The 17,318-nt window shown below is 39.5% G+C and overlaps 1 protein-coding gene across 1 annotated transcript in view; it reads left to right on the top strand.

Annotated features, from left to right (window-relative positions):
- Window positions 1-17,318, top strand: part of LOC136849124 (PAX-interacting protein 1-like) — a 408,835-nt gene that overhangs the window by 234,451 nt on the left and 157,066 nt on the right. Inside the window, 2 exon segments of the mRNA XM_067122120.1 lie at window positions 5,434-5,618; window positions 8,691-8,840. Coding sequence (XP_066978221.1) covers window positions 5,434-5,618; window positions 8,691-8,840 — 335 coding nt within the window.

Below are 17,318 nucleotides of genomic sequence, written 5' to 3'. Positions count from 1 at the left end.
TTCAAGAGAGAGATGTTGGTGTTTGTCGCTTAGTGGAAGGGTCTGCTATAAGAAAGGGGTGTGCTGGAGGGAACAAAACCTTCACTGATGAGGATAATTTTGTTAATTCACTAATGGCCACTTTGCTGACAATTTTAAGATTCATGCTCCTGGTGACTATGATACCCCTGATGCTGCTCCCACCTCTCTTTTATCCCACATGACTGATGTTGCTATAGCTGAGAGTCATGGCACCGATGGAATCTCTGATGAGATGGAATCACCCGTATGGCCACTTTGCTGTTCCAACCATCTCGCCAACAGAAACAATTGAACAGGGGTTACCTGACCAACACTTGTTAGAAGAACCCGTTTCATACCAGTTTCCTGTTGTTGTCTTAATGCTCCCCCCACTATTTTACCACTTAGTAGGACTGATGAGGGATACAGAGTAGTATCTGAAAGTCTCTCTTTTTTGTTTTTAACTTTGTATATAAGTATTTTTAACACTACTATGGCTTTTAATCCTTGATATTATAGCCTCGTTACAGGGACGTCTTGTTTCATTATTATTATTATTATTATTATTATTTTATTATTATTATTCAGAACATGAAACCATATTCATATGGAACAAGACCACAGGGGCCATTGACTTGAAATTCAAGCATCCAGAGAAGATGGTATTCATTTGAGAGAAGTAGTAGAAGGTAATAGGAAACACAGAGAGATCAGTTATTCGAAAAGAAAAAAAATTAACATTTAGAAATAAATATATAAAAAATGTAAGTAATTATTAAAATAAAGGATAATTACTTTATGGTAGTAGTGTATTGCATCTTTGCTTTAACTTTTGAAGTTCCAGTTGCACAACATCCTCAGGGAGACTGTTCCACAGTCCAACAGTGTAAGGAATAAAAGACCTTTGGAACTGAGTAGTTCTCCAGTGAGGCACATTCACTGCATATTAGTGCTGCTCTTCAGCAAATCTAGTTGCTCTCGGCAGAAAAAGAGAATCATGAATCAATTATGAATTTGAAAGATATGTTAAAATGCAACTTATGAAAAATTGACAAGTTAGAGACCATCTGTTGATGGTCCAAGTCATAACTGCTGAGTTTGGGAAACAGAAACCTACCACCATGAACCACACTGGCTAAAAGAGATCAAATATTCTAGTAAAGGAAGGACAGATGACCTAAACCAGGTTACATTTATTTTATCTCTGTTGTAAATGTATGAGGACTTATGTTTAATACCTAACTTTTGTGCAGCATTTGCTGACACTTTCATTAGATGTTTGTCAAAAGTAAGATGTGAGTCAAAAGTTACACCAAGAGCAGTTAAAGCTTCAGACTGATTCAGCAGAGCTCCATCCACCTGAAGGGGATGAGGTGGAAAATCTGTGTGAGATCTGCTAATTAATAATGTTTTTGCTTTACTAAGAGTTTAACCTCATACCCCACTGACTGCACCATTCACTAATTTGCTCCATGTCGCTATGAGACTAAGGGCAGTTTAATTTCTCATAAGTGGAGATTACTACACCCACAAGTGTTGCATCATTGTTGTACCGAACAATCTTGTTTTCCAGGACAACAACCATATTTTCATTCACTAAAAATAACTGGACCAGGAACACTACCCTGTGGAACTCCAGACACATTAGGTCTTGGTTTGCTAAAGATCCCATCAACAGCAACTCGCTGCTGCCTGCCTGTAAGGAAATCTTGAAGTAATCCTAAAATATATCCACCCACTCCAAGATTCTGAATTTTTTAAATACTGTAAGTGCATTGTGATGTACTAAATAAAAAGCAGTACTAAAATCTATATGAATTACTTTACACTTAAAACCCTTATCAATGTTCTCTTGCAAATGGCGTGTCAAATCTAAAAGAGCATTGTAGGTATCGAACTGCTTTGTATATGCCTATTGACAATCAGATAACAATCCTTTAGATTCAACATACATAGTAGCTAGAAATAAGTTTTCAACAACTTTGGAGAGCACAAGGAGAACAGAAATTGGCCTGTATTTACTGCAGTCTGCAGGTATGGTACACTTTGTAATAGGCACTGCATTGCTTTGCTTTAGCTCATCCACAAAGATAGTGTGTCGAATTAAAAATCCATAGAATCTACTAATCTTGGGGGACATCACCCTAGAAACCTTTTTGAAAAACATAACAATAAATGTTTATCAGTCAGTATCTAAATCAGTATAGAGTGACAAGCATAATATATACAACAAAACCAAGATGCAGTGTATGTCACTGCTCCCAAGGTTGCTTAAGCATATAGTAAACCCCCCGTATTAGTGGTCTCACGATCTGCGGACTCACCTATTCGTGCATTTTTCTAGGGAACATATATACGCATTATTCGCTGAAAAAATGCCCATTCATGGTATTTTTCAGTGAGAATTATTCACTAATTACTGTATTTTCATCTCATTTTCAAGACTAAATGCACTCTTTGTGATAAAACTATTAAAATACTAAGGTAGTGCTCAAGTTACAATATTTCACCTTACGATAATTCGATTTTGCAATGGGGTAAGCAATTAACACCAATACGACAATATTCATAAAATATTTTGAAATTTTGCGTTGGCTCAGGCAGCAGCGTACAATCAGGCAGCAAGAGAGACCAAATTACAGTAGACCAACTTCTTCTCCTCAAACTCTTTATCCCATCTTCTAGTTAAAAAAGTAACAGGGAATGATAAAAGTATTGTTAGTAAAGTTATACTCTTGCGTAAATGGGTACAGCCATAAACAACCGACCGAGAAACTGTTGTTTTGTTTGTTTATCACCGAATCGGATAACAACAGCCCTTTTGCTTGGATTTCAACCATTGTACGATAATACACAATTACCATAGGTTATAGTACAAATGATGTTAAGTAGAATAAGACTGATATATTTTTACATTATACCCATATTTGTTATGGGTAAAAGATCAGCAAGGAAATATACTGCTAAATTTAAGCTGCAAGTTGTAGCTGAAGCTGAGAAAACAATGTTCAAGCTGCTAATGGCTATAAATTATAATGCATTGGCAGCATGGATGAAACTTGAACATAAATAAAATTGGAGAGAAAGAATTTTAATCAAAACTACTGGGCATGAAAGAACACATTACTGCTATTTTTACGTCGATAAACGATAAATACGTAAAGCTCGTATTATGATGAAATCAAGTGAAAATAGCTAACGGAATCTTGATTTTTTTTTTACACAAAACAAACGCCCCCCAAATGGCCAATGTCATCTCTTAACGAAAAAAATAGCTAAATTAATTTCACAACGAGATGTATTTAAGTTATATTTCAACTAAAAACACTTCGTACAGTATAATGAAAAATAACCTTGCCCCATATAAATAAAGTATCTAGAGATTCATTTACACTAACTAGAAGGAAGAAAAGCGCTCTGAACTGCGTTAAATACAGTGAAATAAACATCACGTAAATGATTTCCAAACCAAACATTGATCGCTATTATCGCAATTTATAATACAAAAGCAATATAAGAATATACACCCCCTGTGTTCGCGGGGGATGCATACTGCACCCCCCCCTCACGGATAGCTAAAATCCACGCGTACTTTAAACCCCTCTAAAAACACTTAGAACTGCCTATTTTGATAGTTTAAACACAAAAAAACCCTCTAAAAATCTTATACTTGAGTATTTTAATAGTTTTATCACCAAAAATGTATTTAGTCATGAAAATGATATGAAAATACAGTAATTAGTGAATATTTCTCAGTGAAAAATACAGCGAATGGGCGAATTTTCCACAGATAATGGAGTCCCGAATAGGGAGACCACGAATACGGGGGTTTGCTGTATACAGTATTATTCTCAACGCTCTATTCGGGGTTTTGATAAGAGAGATCTGAGTATATTTCCGTGGTAGTCTTCCTAGAAGACGCCGATAGGGAGCTTTCCTGAAAGCTCTTTTTCTCTGGTATATCTAGCATTATTATACCTAGAAATTCGTGCTGTAATGGAATTTTGCTGAAATAGATTTTTCCTCTGTCAAAATCCCTTTATTGGATATAGTGAACTAAGGCATAACATTTTAAAAGAGCCTTGGAAAAGATGCATATTCGTTATGCTGACGTTTGTATAATACAATATGTGAATATAGAGTACAGTGTAATATAGGCTACGCTACCGTATATGTACATGATATACCATAGTGTAGGCTAAGGTAATTCTTGTTTGTTATTCAGTTTCTCTTTGTACTGAATTATCATAAGTCACTCTGCATGACCCTCCAGATACCATGTATGTATAGAGTATACTTTATAGTGTAGGTTAGGCTACCATATATGTATACATGGTACTGAATACCCTAGTGTAGGCTAGGCTATATTCAAGATACGTTTTTTCCAACAATGGCCTTTTTTGGAACCTAACCCCATTGTAAGTAGGATAATACCTGTATAAGCATTTCTAGTTTTTTTTTTTGTGTGTTTGAACTATCAAAATAGGCAGTTCTAAGTGTTTATAGAAGGATTCTAAGTATTCTCGGGTTCTACCTATTCGCAGGGGGGTGTGGTTTGCATCCCCTGTGAATACTGGGGGTTTACTGTAATGCAGAACTGCAAATTTTCCTTGGAAACCATCGTCTGGAATTTGTGCATGTATTTCTGTATTTGGGCCACATTATCATGGACGACCTAAAAGATATGGCAGACATAGAACAGAGGCATCGGCTACTAGTTTGTTGAGGAAGCACACTGCGCCACCAAATCGAAGCGGCTGGCGAGCGAGTTAGCGCAGCGACCCGGGAAATTTGAAAATTAGTGCGGAAACATTGGAAATTGCTCTAGCCGAAATTTGTGCCGAATTACTGATTGTTCCGGACTACTGATTGCCGGATTAGTGATGGTCAACCTGTACATATTTTTTCCTTTGTAATCCCCATCTGTCATTTATATGAGCTTTCTTTGCAAACTTACTTTTATATTTCTTCAATCTGCTAAGTAAAGGATGACAGACAGTCGAAAGGTCTCGCAGCACTCCAGTGTCTCCCTTTCCTTCGTGGATTTTACCTTTATATATTCATCACGTTCCATATTTTCATGATTCAGTTATACATATATGTATATGTATATATAAATCAGTATGGGAATTAGTTATAGTTTAGTGGATTGCAGGTAGTGTGCACACAGATAGTGAGACCATTACAGTTATTTATAGTTTGTATTCCAAGAAAATGGAATCTTGAAAATATTATGCATTTCAAGGTAGTTTTGCCAAATTTTGTATCGTTGGTTTTTCTCCTTATACTGTAGTGACATCCTGTTGATATTAAGGTTAATATTTTTTCTAATGAAATTTTTTTAAAGAATGTGGAATGCACTTTAGTGCATAGTTTGAAGAGAAGCATATTTATGGAAATTACTCTCATCTACTGTAAACTTTTCTGTTGCAGGTGGTCCCTCTGTATGATTCAGCAAGAGTAACCCATTTATTATGCAAACATCAAAAATCACCAGTCTTTATGCAAGCTGTGAGAGAAAATAAGCGCTGTATCACAGTATTTTGGTTGAATGATGTATTGTTGCGAGGTAAAATGGCACCTCCATGGCAGGCTATACATCTTCCAACACCATTTGGGTATGTCACTGCAGGTGGTAATTTTTGTTAAGAAAAAATTTAGTCTTAAGTTTTTTTTTTCCATGCATGAACCTTAATTTTGTAGTACATTAAAAGTATGCTTATTTGGCATTGTTAGAACTGGCCTCGCAGAATTATTCTCTGAACAATAAAACAACCTGCCCTCTTAGTTCTTAATGGTTTTTTGGTCAACCATAAGTAATATTTCTTGGTAAATATGACAGACATCACTATTAATGTTGTGACCTTAGTGTATTTTGTTTAGGAATGTCCATATATGTAATCATACAACTAAACAACATTAGTTGTCTTTTAAGGTTTGTCTAATGATTTTGTTCATAAACAACAGGCAAATAAGATATAAAATGAAACAAGTTGGAGGTATTATGAATGGAAGAGACCAAATAGAATAAATGAAAATTTTAAGGTAGAGAGTAATGCAGCTAATGGTGAAGATACACAGCAAAGGACTCATAGTATTGGGTTGTGTGTCATGAAAGGCACATTGTAAGTGGTACTCTGCCTTAGTATTGGGTTGTGTGCTATGAAGGGCACATTGTAAGTGGTACTCCTCTAAGGCACATTTTTTCAAGATCTGTATTAATGAATCTTTTGTGAATCTTTAAATGAAGTCTGAACAGTTGCATAATGAAATCTGAAGTAATGTCTGCCAAGCCTAGTTTTAGTGTGGAGTGGTATCTGAGCTCAAAAAGGTGTGCAGTAGCTTGGTTCAAGAAGCAATCTGTGGTATTGTGCTATGAAACAAAGGACAAGAGTTACAGCAGTATTGCCAAGGCAACCAGACCCACTTAGTTTTCTTTGTTTATAATCCTTCGCTAAATGCTGTTCTTGCTGTGGATCAGATTTTTTCATCTTAAGCTGTCAAGAGGATCGCAAAGATGCATGACTTAGTCTTGGAGGAGATGAAGAGTCTCTTATTCATTTGGGTTCTGGACGTTAATAGGACGCAGGCCAGCATATTCTCCCAAGTGATGATTGTGAATGGTATATCTTTGCTCACCAGTTTCATGAATAGAATGGTTGGGGGGGGGGACTCTGTTGCAAGTCATGGGAGGTTTGTGACTAAGGAGCAAACCATTTTCATTTTAATTACATTGTGGTGAGCTGAGTGCTGTTGAGGAGGCTGCCAAGATGTTCAAAAAGATCTTGAAACAAAATACTTGTTAAAGTGCTTAGCTACTCTTGGACATAGACAACGAGCTATTCTGGAAGGTGTCCAATGATACGTCCTTTATCTTTCCTAAGGCTGCTAATGACTGTGTCATTCTTGTGTTGCGTTCAAGTGGTTTAAGATTCAGAAAATCTAAGGGTACAAAGGGATTGATCATGTAATCTGAAAGTGTCAATCTTAATAGATGTTTGACTTTTTCTAGCTTTTGAATAGCACCCAAGACTGAATGTCATTCCAAAGATGTCTTGTGTTTCAGTTATTTCAGAGCTATAAATGACAAACGAGAAAATATTTAGGGTCTGCTTTTACTACTTAGCTACTGTTCACTCAGCCAGTGGGCCAAGGTTGTTCAAGGAGTATAGAAGGAATTTCAGCATGGAGGAAGTGATTAACATCATCATTGATTTTAGTATAAGGTCCATCTTTCTATTGTAAATACCATCCAGTGGATGGTATAGTCTGAACGCATCCACAACCTCAGGCTCCCTGATGTTGGAAGAACATCGTTAGCTTGTCACATGAGATTTGGGTCAGCTCAGTGGACAAAGAGCTAGAAAGTCACACCATTCCATTTACCAATGAGAAGATAGTGATGATGAAGCAGGAGCATGCACTGGAATGTGAGGAATACAGGGAAGGTGATTTAGCAATTCATAGGGTGTGAGTGAGATATAAAGTGTCTTCAGGACAGTGCAGCATATCTCAGGGATGCCAGAAGCTTTGTGGAGTAGATTGAGCCAAATATCTTTAAGCTTTGACATTGGTTCAGGAAGCCTCCCCTCACCTATCTTCTTCATGTACAGTAAACCCTCCATATTCGCGGGTGATGTATACCACCCCCCCCCCTCGCAAATAGCTAAAATCCGTAAGTACTTAAAACCTCTCCAAAAACACTTAGAACTGGCTATTTTGATAGTTTAAACATAAAAAAACTCTAAAAATGCTTATACCTGAGTATTTTAATAGTTTTATCACAAAAAGTGCATTTAGTCATGAAATATGAAAATTCAGTAATTAGTGAATATTTCTTGGTGGAAAATACTGTGAATGGGCGAATTTTCCACGAATAATGTATATATACGTTCCACAGAGAAATCCTCGAATAGGTGAGTCCGCGAATAGTGAGACTGCGAATACGGGGGTTTACTGTATGGTTTAATCAAGAGGAGATGCCACTCGCCCACTCCCCACCTGGTCTGGGTCACGTACAAACCCTGGTAGTCATCTCCCATCCCATTGTTATTAGAACTGACAGATCTGTAATGATTATGATGAGTAACCTCATTTCACTCTAAGGAGAAAAGATAGTGGTGAATTGTAGAAAACTTACTTTAATTGGACATAGATCATTTTGCTTTAGACTATTTGATTAAGATTTCTGTTTTGTTTATATTTTATACAATATGGAGGTATTCAGTCAAGTTTAGAACCAAATATTTGCTGGTATAGGCTGACTGAGAAATTGCGTTGGAATGTAATCATATACAGGCAGTGCCCGGTTATTGGCGGGGGTTCTGTTCTGACGGCGTGATGATAACCAAAAATCTCCAATTTTCATTTATTGGCACCTCTGTTAGGTATCAGTATCAGTGCCAATACATAATTTCCGGCACTGACAAGCAGAAGCTGGCGATTTTTGGTGCTAAAAATTGCTGGTTTTCGTGGCTAGACAAGCTCTGTAAAACCGGATCAATAACCGGGGACTGCCTGTACTTAAAATGAGGAATGCAGTTTGCAGTATAATGTTTCCTTTATGATTGGTCATGATGGAGTGCAAGCCAATCATATAACTGGAGCAAATTAGATATTGTGCAAAAAATTAAAATTAAGAGAAACCTTAAAGCACAGAATATTGTTAAATATTTTTTCCATTTTCTCAGAAATGACAACAAACCTTGCAAGGACCTCATTGTTAGTGTCAGTGGGTTTGAGAATGAAGAAAGAACCATAATTAAGTTAATGCTGCAGCTTGTGGGAGCAAAGTACACGGGATGTTTCTCAAGACATAATAACCTTTTAGTATGCAAGAGGTAAGTAAAACTTCTTAATGTAAGTATGAAATTTGAGTAAATTTAAATTAAGTTTTTAAAAGTCATCAATTTATAAAAGCCCGTTTTTGTGTATCGAGTGCTAGTCAAACCAGTTTGAAAAAAGGATGATTCAAAATGTTTCCCCTTGCCTGATGTGCAATTACCTGAGTCACTACCCTTGGTGGTAGTTATTCCATGTTGTCTCAGCTGAACAGTATATGAGTGATTGGGATGAGGGTACTTCCTGCAAATTAGTGTTTATATAAAATAATGATTTTGCTTTAAATAAAAATTTCATGTATTTTAACAGAATCCCATGAACTTAAAGTTGCCTGGGTAGCTACTTAGTTGGAAAGGCTTCTCATACGTTGAATTTGGATATGAGGCATGTGACCTTCTGTGAGGGAGTGAACAGGAATACAGAAAATTTTATGCTAATAAGAGATTCTGAAATGGATAAGACCTTTTAATTTCCTGGGCTTATCAAAACAAAATAACATACATTTACCTTGTTGGCAAAATATGTCACCCCAGAGTGCTAAACTCTTGAAGATTTGGATTTGGGCTTGTGATGATGTCAAGGGAGCTAATTCCCTTTGATGAATTTATAAAAATTGATCCACAGGGAAGTCTTGAGGAGGCAGAATTAATCTCATTAACATCCATGCAGTATTCTGTTATCAACAGCTTGAATTTCATGACCCTAATTTTGATCTAGGACACACAGAATTCAGAAATGTCTTTAGATGCTCTTCAGGAATACTGGTCTCAGCCAAGTGATAGCATCCTTTGAGACCTTAGATTTTGACTGAGCTCTTAGACAAAAGCAATCACAGACTTTTCTTACAAAAAGGCATGGTCTGCCTAAGATTTATCCTCACAGGTCTGACTGGGCATAAAGTAACTTCCTCTTCCTTTCTTGTTATAGCTGGCAAAGAGGAAATTAACAAAAAGTGATGCAGCTTGAGGATGGGAGTAAGTTGTGTTCATCTTGCAGAGGCCAAGGAAATAAAGGTGGTCTTTAAAGTCACTTTTTCAAAGTGGCTTACCCTGTGGGCTTATACACTGTACTTGGTAGATGTTTTAGGGCTAAAGACATCCCAGCAAGGAGGATCCAGAGATGTAGGTTGAACTTCCCTTACAGTTCTGGCATACTCAGTATTCCTCACTGAAAGAGCATAGATCAATGCCTCTGCTCTCAAAACTTGTACCTGTGCAGATCAGTACACCTTAACCCTTAATGGACGGGCATCATCATATGAGTATATAACAGGTTTTGAGTAACGGACTGGCTGACGTACACTAGTATTAACATTACACGCCATACGATTGAATTTAGCAGGAAAGATGTTCATAGCACTTCGGTGGTCCATAAATAACTTATGACAACTGCAGTAACTCAGCACAGGACAGAGGGGACCAGTATGCCTTGAGACTTGATGGGAGAATGTATTGCCCCTCTCTATCCCATGATGTCTTTTTATTTATTTGCTCTTAAATATACCCAGGGATTGCTGTTGGTTTTAGTTCTTATCTTTTATGGTAGTATGTCAGCTATAATTGTAATTTTGCAAAGAAAAGTGCAAAGAAATATTAGAAAAAAACATATATACCTCATAAAAAGTCACTGCATTTCCCCATCTCAGTAAATCTCGTAAATATTTTATAACAAATATGCTCTGAATTTGTTATTGAATTTGGTTCTTATCTGTTATGACATTGTGTGAGCTGTAATTATAATTTTACAGAGTAAAATAAAATAAATTATTAGAAAAAACATTTGCAACTTAGTAAAATTAGTATAATTTTTACAAGTCTTGTTAAAGAGGCCCCACACAGGTTGTAAGTACATAGTCACTCTCAACTTCCTGTGGAAGGTAGGGAAAAATTTTTAGTTTTTTTCTTACACCATGTGCATTTGCATATCTTCCTTTTTCCTATGATGTGTTTTTTCTAAAAGTGGCCAACCGTAAAGTTTGCATGGTCTAGGGGTGTGCTTCACCCTCTCACGCTTATGGGGATTCCTATAGCGCTACCCGATACGCGACTTATGCCGTGGAGGGAAAATTGGGGCTCACGCAGAAAAATTCATATGTAAAAATCGATACGTCCAAACTACAACTGATATAGGCTTCTGGTTTGTTTTATGATGTCGGCAAATGATTGAATTTTAATTTTTTCCAAAAGCAATCTGAAAATCTTTGCAAGGCTTAGAAGTAATAAAAAAGATGTGATGAACTTGAAATTTTTAAGGAAAATCGTAGATATTTGAAATAATCATAAAAAATATAATAATTAGGTTTGGGGAGTTTATTTTATACATAAATTGTGTGGAAATGTTTGAAATTTCATGTGGAAGCAATCTTTTTGCTATAAATATGTTTGCTAATTAGCTGTTACCGATTAAAAAACACTAATTTTTTACAGAGTGCAATTTTCAAATTTTCCAACCTACTTATGTTGACGTTTCGTATCGTACCTAAGTAAGGAGTAAAGATAGGAAAAAAAATAAAGGTGGCATTAGAAAGCTGAGTAAATTTCGTATAAAACACACAAAAGAAAGATATATGTATTGCTAGAATAAAGTTGAGAAATTGTTGTTAAATTATGTACGTGTTTTTTTTTTTTTTTCCCAAGAAAATGTACGGCAATGATTATGTAGAAACATTGATATTTTTACATTTTGCTGTTCAGCATGTTAAAGTACAAAGAATGGCCATCCAAATGATATATAATACATGCACATTGAAGTTATTTACTGATGAACAAACAGGTATACAAAAAATTATCTATGCATGCATAAATTGCGGCCGAACTATGGCGTTCAACGCGTATATATATATATACGCTGACATTTTTTATAATTACTCGGTAATGAATAATGCTAGAAAAAAAGTGAAAACTGCGATGGAAAGCTGAATAAATTTCCTATATATATATATTACCTAAAATCAGTAGGTGTTCCCAGTAAATAATTGAGTAATTGAAGCTCAAAGATGTAAGTTTTGTTTTCATTATAATGGCTTACCAAAACACTGTAAAAGCTTTTATCTCTTAAAATTCGACACGTCCGAGATATAAATTTTCAAACTTTTGTTTGGAACGCTGATATAATTTGCGGGAGACCCAACCCCACCGGATGCCGATGGGGGTGGCATGGAAGGCGACATACCCAGTACACCAGGTCAGTTTCAATCTCGGACGTGTTGTGAACGCATCTCGCGCGTCCATCCATCTCAAACTGTTTGGTTTCCTTCATCTCGTTGCGCTTCTTTCTGGCGTCTCTCCTTGGTGAAGTACTCAATATCCTGTTTGTTAATCTAGCTAGTGTAGCTCTGTGAATTTGGTAGCTATGTCGGATTCCAGTTTCTCTGGATCCAGTGTTTCCGAAGGGAATTTGTGCTCTTCCAAACTGGTTAAACTTAAGTACGACCGCCATTCTTTGTGTACGGCATGTAGGGGTCAGGAGTGTTCCCAGGAGAACACATGCAGTGAGTGTATGGAATGGAGTCAGGAGTTTTGGCAAACGTACAGTTCCCATCAAGTAAAGCTGCTTAAGGATAGGGATAGGAAAGCTTTTAAGCGTAAGGAAGCTAGGCTATCTTCTTCACTGGTGGCATCGGCATCATCTCCTTTACCGGCTGTTCCTTCCTCCTCTCCTACCCCCTCCTCTACCGCTGCTCTTTCCCCTCCTCATATTCCCCCCTCTTCTTCACCAGCTTCCCAGTATGTTTTCCTTAAAGCCAAGCCCAGCCTCGAGGCTGATAAATCAGAATTTGTTCTTTTCAGAACTCAAATGGAAGCGCAAATGAACGTTTTCATGGAGGAGTCGGTCTTAAGTTTAGTGCGCTCGCGCCATAGTCTGGGCGTTAGCGTTGGTGACGACGTCAGCGTTGGTGATAACAATGTGGTTGTTCATGATCATGTTTCAGGCGAGTCTGCTCGTTTTTCTGACTCTTTTGAGCAAAGGCAGCTGTCCCGCTCGCCTTCTGAGGCTAGAAGACAGTCCGGTGCTGGCGAAAAGGTCAGAAATTCTTACCCACAAGCAGGCTCGTCCTCTAAGGCACAGGAAAGTCTTAGTCCTAGTGATGAAAGTAGTAAGCTTGACTCGTTGTCGAAGCGTCGAAAAGCTTCGGGAGTCGCAAAGTGAATCTTGCAAGGCCCCGGAGAGTCGTGGGACGCCAAGCAAGTTGGCGAGTGTTTCTCCATCGACGCAGCCGATCTTCTCGCCATCGCCGACATCGCAGGATCGTGTCCCCAGAATCTTTGTCAAGACGGTCGTCGTCAAAGCATCACTACCTAAGGTTAAGTTCTTCAGGTGAGAGTAGCAGCAGTTCATCTTCAGTCTCTTCATCTTCCAGCTCTTCAGATCCCCCCCCTCCTCATCATCGCAAGTGGGATCATGCCTCTCGACCCTTAAAGAGGCAATCTTCTGATAATTCCTGCCCTAGGGTTCCTAAACTCTTTAAGAAAAGGACAGCTAGCCCTATACCTGGTTACTCAGCATGGGGTTCCGATCAAGAAGATACATTTCAGACGCTCCCTCCCAGGTCACCTAGGGCAGTCAAGATGCCTAGCCCTCTCCAGAAAGGTCTAACTCAAGTGCCCGGGCCTCTTCCTCCTCCTCCTACACAGGAAGTGTCTGCTCCTTTGGCTTCATCCTCACCTTCCCAGGAGTCTAGTCTGCTGGAAGAGAAGCTAGAAAAAGTAGTCCGCAAAGTCCTTGGTATTCCTGGGGGTCAAGAAGTTGTTCCTCCTCAACTCCTGGACGATCTTGGCACGGAACCGATTCTTTCTGGTGAAGAGGAAGGTCCCGTTGACTCAGTGCCTTCTTCTCATTACGCTTCTCTACTCAACTTTCTGCTGCAGTCGTACCCTCAACATTTTCAGCCGACAGCCCCCTCTTCCCCGACATCCATGTTGCGTCTGGGAAAACAATGTCCTGACACTTCCTTTCCCAAATTAGTACTCTCCACCGCCTCCAAGAAAGCATTAAAGGAGGTAGAGGCTTGTTGGAAGCTAAGAGATCCTCGGGTAAATCGTCGTTTATGCACCCTCCTTCAAAGCTGTCGAAAAGGAGGCAAAATTATTACAGCACAGGAACTTCTCCTTCACTGGGCTCTGCAATTTCAGCACAAGGAGACTTTGGCTCCCTTGTGGACCCTTCAAGACGCATTTCCTTTGAGGAGGCCAAGACCTTCTTTTCTGCCCTGGATGTAGAACATTTTTCCAAGAACCTTTACAAGCTCCTAGAGATTGTCAGCTTTCTCGATTGGTCAATGGGAGCTATTTTTAAACAGGTTGAGCAGGCTAATGTCGCAGAAGACGGCTTGGAGAGAATCATGGGATTCCTTTCCTGCACCGACATTGCTATCCATGATGCAGCAGGCGAACTTTCGCCTGCTGCCATGGCCACTCTGAAGAAGAGGGAGACTTGGTGCTCTTTCTTATCTAAGGCTGTGACTTCTTCGCAGAAGACAGCGTTGATGTTCGCACCTTTTGACAAGGAAGGCCTTTTCCCAGCAGCAGTAGTGAAAGACGTCCTTTCAGCCATGGATAAGAGGGCGTCGTCACACATCCTGTGTATGTCTTCCACCAAACCCAGGCCTGCTCCCGCTCCTTTGACCAAGATGGTATCTCCTCTTAACAGACATCCGTTTCGTGACTCCAGACCCAAACCTTACGCAAGGTCCCGCTCCAACTCCAGGGGTCACAAGTTCTCCTCGAAGCCACAAGGTCGTCCTGCCAGTAAGTAGGAACCCTGTCCTCCATGCGCCGGTGGGGGCCAGACTCTGCCTCTTTTGGGAGGAATGGAGAGACAGAGGTGCAGATCAGTGGGTGGTGCAAGTGCTCCAGCTAGGCTACCACCTTCCGTTCGCCCAACCTCCTCCTCTCTCCACTTCTTCCATTTCCTTGACAGCATACTCAGGAGGCTCAGTCAAGTTTTCGGCCCTAGAGACAGAAGTCCAGTCTCTCTTAGGGAAAACGGTCATCGAAGAAGTACAGGATGTGTCAACCCCAGGTTTCTACAACCGCCTGTTTGTAGTCCCCAAGTCATCAGGGGGTTGGAGGCCAGTTCTCGACATAAGAGCTCTCAATCTGTACATAGTGAAAACCAAGTTTTCCATGGAAACGAACCGCTCCGTTCTTCAGGCTCTAACTTGAGGGGATTGGATGGTGACCCTCGACATGGAAGATGCCTATTTCCACATTCCAGTACATCAAGACTCCAGGAGGTATCTTTGGTTTGTTTTCAAACCAAAGATAACTGTCAACAGGACCTATATCCATCAGAGTGGGAAGCAAATACCAGGTTTTAAAGCATGGAAGGACAAGCAGTCTCTGGTGGTATGTGACAAGCAGCTGGCCATTTGGTATACCAAGCGAAAAATCCCCATACTCTGAACAATAAGAACAAGAGGCTTTTACCTGTTCATTGGTAACAAAACACCAAAGTATCGATCACTGCAATGCTGTTTACGCAGTGGTACCTTGATTGCTTTATCCCAAAATCAAGTTATTTAGAGAAGAAAGGCCTCCTTTCAGAGTCCTTTTAATAATTCATACTGCCTCTGGCCATACTCAGTCTACCACTATTGAAGATCCAGATGTGCAGCTTATAATTTTGCTTCCCAACGTGACCATGCTTCTCCAGCCTCTTGACTAATGCACTCATTTTGTCAAGGCTGCCTATGCTTGGTGGACTTTTGATATGATCTAAATAGCTATTGATGCTGACTCCAACATGAATGTTATGGCTGTTGAAAAGCATTCACCATTGTGGTTGCAATAACATTTATCCAGGGAGCAGTAGATGAACCGAAACCAAAAATGGTAAATGAAATCAGTGGCAAGACAATTTGGTGGTAGTTGAAACAGGGACATTATTGATGACAATGTTGTGAAGCATCTTGGAGAAGACATCAAGCTGAAAAATGAGGTGCTGGAGGATCTGATTAAGTTGTCTATTTCGGAAGAGGAAAGTGAATTGGAAAGTGAAGTTGAACCTCTGAAATGGGCGCTGGAGACAGTGAGCAAAGTGGTCCTATCGCAAGTGCTTACAGGGTGTTTCGAAATTAGAGCCCCCCCCCTCTACAGCATAAACTAAAATTGATATGGACAAAAACAAAAGTAATTCAGAACAGGTATTTATTTAACCCATAAACGCCGAGCCTCTATTTACAAAAGTGTCTGTCATATGCTGGCGGCATTCGGGAGTTAGCGCTGAAGCGGAAAAAAAGTTTTTTAAAAAAATCAAAGCACGCTTAGTTTATAAGATTAAGAGTTCATTTTTGGCTCCTTTTTTTTTTGTCATTGCCTGAAGTTTAGTATGCAACCATAAGAGATAAAAAAAAAAGGGATTTTGACAAAGGAAAAATCTATTTCTGAGGAAGGCCCCGTGTCACCCGGTGAAATTCCATTATAGCACGAATTTCTAGGTATAAAATGCTAGATATACCAGAGAAAAAAGAGCTTTCAGGAAAGCTGGGGTTACTACCCCCAGATCGAGCGTCTTCTCCAAGGAAGACGTCGGTATAACGAAGGGTGAGTGAAGGATCACTACCACAGAGTCTTACTTGAAAGATATCTCCCTGTTAAAACCCCCAGAAGAGAGCGGTGAGCCGTTACAACCCCCGCACACAAACGCCCGCCAGCTCGGCGACACAAGCGCCACCTACCTCATTCCATTATCTAGAACGTGATCGCTACCATTCTTTTTTTGTGTGCTCGTGCCCTTTTGGATATTTTTCTTCTTTAATCATGTCATCGAGCAGCTTTACCATCTCCAAGTTAAGTACCATCTTATTGTGGGGTTTTGTTCCATATATTGGCTGTAATGGTCTCGTCTTTTCACAATTATGAGAACTTATTATGACGCCTTCTGGCGTCCTCCGCCAGCCATGTCGATCATGATGGCGCACCCCATCAGTTCTTTTCTGTTGGGGTTGTCTCCTTGTCGTTATATGTTATTTATTGCCCCATGGTTCTCCTCCTGGCGGGTTTCCTGCGGTGGCCCCCTCCCCTTTTTTCGAGTATTACATATTGTTGGCCTGACGGCCTAATTTAGGGTGATGCCCCGTCCAGGTCCCCCCCCCCAGGCTGGGTTCCTTGTTATTACTTAGTCTACATTAGGCTATATATATATTTTATTTTTCTTGGCGATGGTGCTCTATTTTGTTTTATTCATTGTTTACCTCCTCGAGGTAGCGGCAGCCTCAGATCTAACCGCTTCCCCGAGGTAGGCTACGCACCTATTTGAGCACATTTTTATTTATTCTATGTTTGTGTGTGATGGTTTATTTAGTGGGGTCTAGGCTAGTTTTGCTTCCTTCCTCTTGCCCTTGGCGTAGAGGATCCATCAGGTTGAGGGAGTTTTGGTTGCTGTTTCCTCCGGGGTCGTTTTTTGGGGTGGCAGAGTGAGCCCCTTAGTTCTCTTCCTTCCTTTGGGGGAATAGAGTCCTTTGGATGTGTCTCCTC

This window comes from Macrobrachium rosenbergii, chromosome 2 (genome assembly GCF_040412425.1).
Source record: "Macrobrachium rosenbergii isolate ZJJX-2024 chromosome 2, ASM4041242v1, whole genome shotgun sequence".
NCBI classification, from domain to species: Eukaryota; Metazoa; Arthropoda; class Malacostraca; order Decapoda; family Palaemonidae; genus Macrobrachium; species Macrobrachium rosenbergii.
Note: the sequence above shows the minus strand (reverse complement) of the source record. Positions and strands in the feature narration are given on the sequence as shown.